The following is a 9,128-nucleotide window of genomic DNA, read 5'->3' as shown; positions in this document are numbered from 1 at the left end:
GCAAGGAAGACTTGGTCTGGCCTGTGATGACAATTCTTATATAATCTCCTCAGTACAGGAAAAAAATAGACCTGTTAGAAGGGGTCCAGAGGAGAGCCACAGAAATGATCAGAGGGCTGAAGCACCTCTCCCATGAGGACAGGCCGAGAGAGTTGGGGTTATTTAGCCTGGAGAAGAGAAGGCTCCAAGGGAGACCTTATGGCAGGGGCTCAGCCCCCGGCGGGCCTGCCACAACAGAACCAGTTGTGACAGGACAAGGGGTGATGGCTTTAAATGAAAAGAGGGGAGATTTAGACTGGATATAAGAAGAACTTTTTCACAGTGAGGGTGAGGAAATGCTGTCCCAGATTGCCCAGAGAGGTGGTAGATGACCCATCCCTAGAAACTGCCTCAAGATGAGGTTGGATGGGGCGCTGAGCAACCTGCTGTAGTTGGGGATGTCCCTGCTTACTGCAGGGGGGTTGGACTTAGATGACCTTTTGAAGTCTGGTCCAACTCAAAACCTTCTATGATTCTATGGTAAAATGGGGAAAAAAGCTCTTGCTCCAGTTCTGTGTGCCTGGCAAAGCTCAGAGGAGCATCCTGCACACGCTGGGCTGTGCTGTGGTCAGGGTGCCCGTGCTGCTCAGCACTGAGGCTCATTCCTGTGGGTGTGCTGAAGTGCTGAGCAAGCAGCTCTGCTCCCGAGGCTCTCAGCAGCCTTCTCCTGCCTGGGAAGGCAGTGTGGTGGTCGGGGTTGCACTGACCACTGTCAGGAGCAGGGAGGTTGGCTCTTGGACTGACACCTTCCCTCCCACAGACATGGAGAGCGTGAACCCCAGTTTCGTGACCGTAGCCCCGAGCACGACGGATCTCCTGGGAACAGAGTGCAACACTACTGAGGGCACCTGGGGTAAGGACTCCTGTCACCTCAGCAGGCCAGGGGCTCGAGCCTCGGGGGATTTCCCAGTAACATCCCAGTTAAGGTGGTCTGTCTGCTCTTGGAGATGTGGGTGCAGCCTGGCTCTTGGCCCCGTGCACAGGGCTGCGTTTTCCAGTGCTCGGAGCCTCCTTCCCTCAGCTGGCTGGGGATGCCTCAGAGCCAGTGGAACTGAAAACTGCTCTAGTGGGGGTCCACTGCAGGAGCTGGTCCAGTGCTAAGAACAGTCCGTGGCTGCAGAAGTCCTCTGCAGTTCATAGCTGTGAGCCTCCAAAATGAGAATTTCTGCTGAGCGCAAACTGTGAACGCAGCTAGTGTTAGTGCTCAGGAAGCTGCCCAAGGTGTTTTCTATACCTGAGAGCAGGAAGGGACGTGTTGGGCATTAGCCAGCACAGATAACAACCTGTGCTTTAACTCCAGATTCTTCTTCATTCTCTGTGATTGCAGAAACCACATCTTCTGTAACCAGCACCTGGATAGGAGAGAAAACAGATGACTCCAGTACCTCCATCCTCGTGGGCTGCCTTGTGGCTATTATTCTTCTGCTCCTGATGATTATAATCATTATTCTCTGGAAGCAATATGTTCAAAAAAGGTTGGAAAAGGTAATAACAATGGGCCTGTTTTGCAGACACAATTTCACTACTAAGCATTGACCCTAACAGAACTGTGGAAAGCACAGGATTTCCCCAGCTCCAGAGAGCAGCTAAAAGCAGGGAAAGGATGCCAGCCCTGTCCAAGATGTTACTGGAAATTGCTGCAGTTGCAGCCAATGCATTACTTAACAACTGAGCATCACCTCAGCAGATTTTTCCTCTTTTTCAGGCCCCACGTCGAATCCTAGAGGAGGATGCTACAGTTCGCCTCTCCTTCTACAGCTACACCATTGCCAACAACCAGACCCAGATCCACCAGTCAAATCCCACCTATGAACGTGCTTTCCCACTGGATTTGGAGTATCACCAGCCAGCCACGCTGCTCCAAAAGCTTCCAGAGCTCTCCCAAAGTGCAGAGGATTCAGGTAATTGCCAGTCTCCAGAAGCTGTGTGTTTATTCTTTCATTTCTCTCAGGTCTTCACCAGCCAGCCACGCTGCTCCAAAAGCTTCCAGAGCTCTCCCAAAGTGCAGAGGATTCAGGTAATGTAATTGCCAGTCTCCAGAAGCTATGTGTTTATTCTTTCATTTCTCTCAGATCTTAGAACATGCCACTTCTTGGTGCACAAGAGGCAAAGACAACTACTTAGGGAATACAACACTAATCCAGGAACCTAAGACCATATTCTGGAGCTCTGAAAGTTTCCAGCATGTAACTTGGGCAGATGGAACACCAGCCCCACTAGAGGGTGGTGGCCTCTTTTTGTTCTGTTTGAAGACAGTGTTTATAGGTTAGCCAGGTCATCTTTTAGAAGCTGCTTTTGGCAATCACGCTTTGTTTGCCTCATCAGCCCCTTGGCAGTGGAGCTGCTGCCTGCAGCACTCCTGGGATGTCTAGACTGACTGGTGGAGAAGACCTTTAGCATCTTTTCGTGCAGCTAAAGGCTCATTGAAATTCCCTTAGAAAGAACAGAGGGAAATGCAGCAGACAATTCAGTGGTGCCCTGGCTTCCAGCCCCTGGGGAGCTTTGGGAAGCACGAAGGAGGGAATGCTTCCAACAGTATTTTGTCCTCAGTGATGACAGTGCTGATTTGTGAATGGAGGGGCAGTGCTGCACTCCTCAAGCACTGACAGGCTGCTAAGATCCAGCTTTATGCTGCCCAGGGAGACTGGAATTGAATCAGGATGTGAATTTGAAGCACAAAACTGTTCATTGTAATACTGACCATGCAGGGAGTTAGTTCTAAAGAGCTATCCTGTGATACTTGAGTGAGCTCTAAGAGGTAGTGTGACATGCTAACAGAGTACATGGAAACCTCAACCAGCTCCTGTTGCAGAAGGGAATCCAGAGTAAGCTTGACATTTTAAACAGCACCCCTGTGTCAGGTAAAGGGAACAGTATTTAGGATACATCAGAAACAGGAGATCACTTCAGATTGGTGCCTCCCTGTCTGGGCAAACATTCAGCTCTCCTAGCTGGTGTTGCAGGCAGCTGTCCAACAGGAGTTCACTGGCACCTCACAGTTATTCTGGGGTCTGCAGAAGTGCAGCTGGCTCTGGGTTAAGTTAAAACAAAGCAGAGTCTTCCATCTGGGTGTACCTTGAGATGAGGTGGTAGGTGTGCAGCTAGGCTGAGCTCCAGAGGCCTGCAGGATGGAGAGGAGTGGAAGCTTGGGCTGCACTGGTTTTGAAGGAGAGCCTGACTCTGCCTGTCTTTGGCTTCCCCTCAGTGTGCAGTGGGGACTATGCTGAGCCTGACCTGACCAAGTCCACTCCTCACCAAGGCTTTCAGAACAACGTCCCTCACTATGCTGAAACAGATATTGTCCACCTGCAAGGTGTGACTGGCAACAACATGTATGCAGTCCCAGCCCTCACTGTGGATTCACTCACCAAGAAGGACATCTCAGTGGGGGAGTTTCCACGGCAGCAGCTACGACTGAAGGAGAAGCTGGGAGAGGGACAGTTTGGAGAGGTACAGCTGTTCTTGTCTGCTTTTCCTCCAGCAGAAAGGAGATGCCTGGCAGAGCTGAACCTTCAGAGCTGCCTCCCTGGCACTGCTTCGTACCTGAGGGCTGACAGTTCTGCACCAGTATTGTGTTTAATACATGTCTTTGCTGTTGGGGAGAGCTGATGTCCCTTAGGGACAGGCTTTGGAGAGCCCCATGCTGCACCTGTGAGGCTGCTGCTTGGTGCCACCTGAGTCTCAACAGATGACCTTTGCAAACTTTTTCTGTTTGCTGTGGGAATTCAGTCTGTTTCGTGGTCTTCCATGGACATCTCAAAGGTGATGGCTGTTGCCCACCTTTTAGGCACGTGGGTTTGGAAACTCTAGCAAGCAGTGACTCCAGCCAAGACAGACTGATCCTGGCTGCAGAAGCTGCTTTCCCTTTAATTCCCTTTAACAGATGCTGGTGAGGCTCTGCATGCTGACCCAAGCAGAGACATTTCCCAAGCATTCTGATGCCCTCACATTCCCTAGCAGTGCTGCTTGCTCAAGCCCCAGTTTGTCAGAAGCCTGGGGCAGCATGATGCACACCTCTGTCATCTGCAGAACTCTTTACTCCTTGTGCTCCTTCCAAGCTGTGAATGTTTCCACCTCGCCTCTTCTCTCTCTGCTTCATTTTCACACTGTCCCCAGTTCCATACTGAGCAGGTCTTCCCCTCCTGCTCCCACTCTTCCACTGGCTGTTGTCTTCCCAGCTTTTGCTCCCTCTCAGCCTTAAATTCTACCCGTCTACTTCATTTTGGCAAAGCACAGCCCTTTACTGAGTGCTCCCTCCTCTGATGTGCCCATCACTGTATTCCTCACCTCTGATGTCACACCTCCCTTACCACAGCTCTTTCCTTGCCCACCTCACTTCTTTCTGGATCACTCCCTGTATGGGGGAGGTGCTGACATCCTCAGCCTCTTCACCTGGCTGTCCATGCAGCCCATTCTGCTGTTGCCTGGGTCCTGCCCTGGCTTGGTCTGTGAAACAGAGAGGCTTTTTTTTCCCTCATTGTTTTACTTCTGGTTTCTCCTTCCCTTTCATTCCTCTCCTAATAACTGTCAAAGCTTTCTCCTCCTCCTCCTTTGTGTTGTCAAACAGCAGAAGCCAGGCTGCTCTGTTTTCCTTGGAGATGTGAGGGAAGGAATCAATCTGAATCCATCACAGGCTCTTGCTGCTGCTTTTGCAAATGTGCCACATCACCTTCTCCTGTCTCCTCACCTCAGTCTTTACCAAGCTGGTGATTATCATGTGCTCTGTTCTACTGCTCTGCCTTAGTGTGCAAGTCTTGCTTCTAGAAACATGGCTCATGGCTTTATCTCTGCTTCCTTTCCAGTCTTTCTTATCCCTTGCTCCTGGCCATCTGCTCCCTGGCCTCGGTGACACGTTACCTGCAGCTGTAGCACATGCACCTAGTTCCATGGCTCTGTCCTGTTCCTGCTCTTGTGGCTGTAATTCCACCACAGCTGATTTCTCTCTCTGACTGCAGCAGCATCTTTGTGCTTTTGTTTCTGTCCTGTGGGTTTGTCCCTTTTTCTGTGCTGTCTTTTCTCCTTGCCATGCTTCTCAGTAAGTTCTTGCTGCTTTCTTTGTATAAAATCCATTAAGCTCCCATTCCATTCCCCTCCTGCTACAAGCCTTTGACTGACACATCCAGTCTGCTCCCTTCTTCAGTGGTTTTTCCTGTCCCACACACTCAGGTTTATCTGCTTTCCCCACCCCAGCATCTCTTGTCCAGTTCTCCACTTGAATATGCATTCTGATAACTTCTTAAGCAAGAGTCTTGTCACCCACTCCTTTTTATACAACCCTGGCAGTAATTTTATGGCTTTTATAATGTATTCATCTGGAGAAACTTGAAATTCCTAAGAGTTTTCATCTCTGGGTATATCCACAGGTGAGGTGCTCACATCACACACAACCACAGTTTTCTTATATTTTTTTTTTTCCCTGGAATTAGAGGATTTTGGATAGCTGTGTAACTCCTGGATGCTCCTCAGTTGTGTTTGGGTGGTGACTCAAGGCCACAGGACAGTTCTGGACTGGTATAGCTGGTGTGATGTGCTGTACATGTCAAACCTGCTGCAGCCAAGCTGTCTGCACACACAGGCAGAGCAAAGCAGACAGCTCCAGGCACAGCAGCCTCCCTGAACATCTCCAGTACCTGCTGGGAGAACTGGCCTGCCCCAGTAGGCTGCTGCTCCAGTCTGAATGTGCAGGGGAAATTCCATGTGTTTGGGTCACTTCAGGCTGCAGTCCATGTATGTTCCTGCCTCCTGGGCTATATAGTGTACGCCCCAGTAGGCTGCTGCTCCAGTCTGAACGTGCAGGGGAAATTCCATGTGTTGGGGTCACTTCAGGCTGCAGTCCATGTGTGTTCCTGCCTCCTGGGCTATACAGTGTACATACACATTTTGTCCAGGATCTAGGGCCACCTCTGGGCTGTTTCTGATCAGAACAGTGTCCTCTTCATTGGATCATTCAGCTGGTTGTTCTCCCAGCAGTGACTGAACTGGTGGCCTCAACGTGACATTGCTTTCCCCTGGTTTTCTGCCTCTGCATGCTCTCATAGCAGCCTCTGCCTCCTGCCCTGCAGGTGCACCTTTGTGAAGCTGATGGTCTGCTGGAGTTCCTGGGAGTCTCCTCTACAGAATTTACTCACCAGCCCGTTCTTGTAGCAGTGAAAATGCTGAGATCAGATGTCAACAAAACAGCCAGGTAAGCACACCTGCAGTGCCAACCATCCGAGGAGGGAAGGGAATGCTCTCCCAGCAACAGTTCCACATCCACTAACCCTGGTGACCTCTCTGAGAGCATCTCCTGCCTGAGGTGTAAGTGCTGTGTGTTCATGTAAGGAACAGGACACAGGCAGGGGGTAGGGGTAGGTAAGAGTAGTAATGTCCTAGTGTCACACAGGAATATCAGACAGAGCTGCTGTTAGCCCTGTGTGCTGGGGAAGGGGGTGAGTGCCGAGCACAAGCACAGAACCAGCGTCCAGACTTCCCTGTGCAGAACTGTGAATGTCTCTGAGCTGAGATTTTCTTGCGTGCCACTTCTCCTTTCCTTAAATGAAGGAGTAGTTCAGGATTTGAATCTGGGTTTTCTGTTCCCAAGAAACGATTTCCTGAAGGAGATCAAGATCATGTCCCGGCTGAAGAACCCCAACATCATCCGGCTGCTGGGGGTGTGTGTGCGTGACGACCCGCTCTGCATGATAACTGAGTACATGGAGAATGGGGACCTCAACCAGTTCCTCTCACAGAGGGAGATCTACAGCAAATTTGCCATTTCAAACAACATCCCCTGCGTCAGGTAGGAGCAGCTGCCCCTCTTTGGGACGAGTCAACAGCTCCCAGCTACCACTTCCACCTGCTGGCACCTTCCTCCAGCTTGGCCGTTGCCACAGCCCGTGCCAGGGATGCTGGTTCCACTTTGTGTGGGAGGTTGTCCTTGAGGACTCTGGAGTCCTGTGTTGCTGTGAAGTGTCCCTGGCTGTGGGCTGTTCTGGCCATGGTGACCATCTTAGATGGATTGTTTACTGATGTGACCATCTGTTTATGTTAGTGGGCTTGCATCATATGTTTAATATGGGAAGCTAGCTGCATTACAGCAAGAATTCTGGGCTGAAAATCAAGAATGTCTCTTAGGCTTTTAAGGAGGTTCATATGTTCTCTGGACGTCTGAAAAATATTACATTAGAGGAGTTGTGTCTGGAGCTTCACTAAGGAAAGATTTCATCAGCCAACAGGAGAGTATTTGGCAAAGAGAACCATTTTCTGTCAGTGGTGGCATGTGTCTCTGCCCTCTGTGGAAGGATTAAATCTACCATAAAAGCATCTCTACTACTGCAGGAATCCTTTCCTCAGAAGAGAGCTCTGTGTAGGACTAACGTATTCTGCTCAAGAAAAACCTGCACTGATCAGAAGCTGCAGCAGTGCTTAGCCTCTGGCATGTACCTCCCCAAAGATTAGATTCATTTCTGGTTCAAGAACTAGGCAGTCAGGCAGAGCCAGTTCTGATGGGCTGGACAGGAGGTGTCTGGGTCTTACCCCGTGGAGACAGCAGGAGCATTTCTGCCAGTAGCTGGCAGTGGTCAGTAGTCCTGTCAGGGAGTGTCAGACTGGCATCCTGCAGTCAGGACACACCAGGAACTGGGGATGGGAGAGGGTTTGTGTCTGAGTACAAATGTATTCCAGGTCTCTCCAGTCCCCTGCCCTCCCTGCACATCTGAAACAGCTTTCACCTTTAGCTTCTGCCTTTATTTCCTGGCCATGGCCTCAGACTGTCCTTTTCTTCTTTAGCTCCTCATCTCTCTTCTGAGGACTTCAGCACAGTCACTCACATTATTCCTCCTTGGTTTCTATTACTTGGCTCTACCTCTGGTTTTTCTTTCTCTCCAGCTGATCCTTTAGGCTCTCCTTTTGTCCCCTCCAGCCAGGTTCAGTTTCACATTGCAGGAAGCCAGGGTAAGGAGCTCAGATACCTGTTTACTGGGGTGAAATGAATCCCCCTGCCACAGAGTGCAGCTTGGCTCTGCTGCTGCCTGTGAGTGCCTGACCAACAGGGCAAGGTCCAACCATCCCACCTCTCTCTCAAGCCCTCTGTTTGATGCCCCAAATGGCCTGATGGGCCCTTCCCTGCAGAGGGGCTATGCATGAAGTCCTCCTGGCTCTCTGGTGTTTGAAATGCATCTCCCTGGTGCCTCTCTGGCTAGCTAGCAAATCATGAAGGGGAATCTGCTGAGAAGTGTCTCCTGTCCTGCCCCTCTGTATGTGGAGGTGCACACATCAGGCTTGGCAGAGCTTGCTGAGCAGAGGAGCAGGGAGACAAAAGGTACTTGCTGGTGGGACCCTGCCAGGGTGTGCAGGTGGGACCAGACAGATTGGGCTGCTTGAATAGGAAGAGCAACAGCCCCAGGGAGACAACTGTGGCTGAGCAAGAGAAAGGGCTGTGTAGGATCTTGGAGGCTATGCCCACTCTTACATGAAAAGGCAACAACCAGGTTAACAAGGTAGAAGCAGGTGGCACAGTTCCTTCTCTGGGGCACAACAGGTCCACCTAGACCAGGAGAAACCTCAGGCTGGCTGTGGGACTGGGCCGGGTGTCACCCAGCTGAGCTGTGGTGTCCACAGCCCCCTGCTGGGACTCAGCCCCTCCTGCCAGTGCTCTGCTGGGGTGAGGGGCTGCCCCTGAATTGTTGTGTTGTAGGGAGAGCTATTGGTTAGAATAGGTGGATTTGATCTGTTTTCATTAGGTGCATTGCTTTGTTGTTGTTCAGATAACATAGGATCAGTTGGGGGGGAGGGTGTATTGAAGGTAGTACTGAAGGATGTATTGAAGGTCCCCAGAGCTGCTTGCAACTGAAAACCTTTATTGGTACAATTCACACACACTTAGAGCCCACGAGCTGGCTGCCAGGTCATTCTGATCCTGCTGTTAATTTTTTCATGAGATTGTTGCAGTTAAGCCTTGCTGGTTTTGCTTTCAGCTTCTAGCTTATCTACCAACAACTCTAGTTGGTTTTGCCCAAATTCCTTAGTTAGGAGCTTTGAACATTGTTACTAGTAGCTTCTCACAGTACCAAAACCTTCAGATTTTGTGCTGCTCCTCATACCAGCCACCT

General features: G+C 50.5%; 1 protein-coding gene across 1 annotated transcript; it reads left to right on the top strand.

Annotated features, from left to right (window-relative positions):
- Positions 1–335: 335 nt before the first annotated feature.
- On the top strand, positions 336–6,817 carry LOC103778692 (discoidin domain-containing receptor 2-like; the record flags this gene model as incomplete). The annotated part of the gene is made up of 7 exons (XM_008946294.1): positions 336–363; positions 800–892; positions 1,367–1,524; positions 1,745–1,940; positions 3,245–3,489; positions 6,102–6,223; positions 6,620–6,817. Coding segments are annotated over exons 1-7 (1,040 nt in total), but the record flags the coding sequence as incomplete, so codon positions are not given.
- Between the last annotated feature and the right edge of the window lie 2,311 nt (positions 6,818–9,128).

This window comes from Merops nubicus, unplaced genomic scaffold (genome assembly GCF_000691845.1).
Source record: "Merops nubicus isolate BGI_N331 unplaced genomic scaffold, ASM69184v1 scaffold758, whole genome shotgun sequence".
NCBI lineage: Eukaryota > Metazoa > Chordata > Aves > Coraciiformes > Meropidae > Merops > Merops nubicus.
This window is presented reverse-complemented; position numbering and strand designations above follow the sequence as displayed.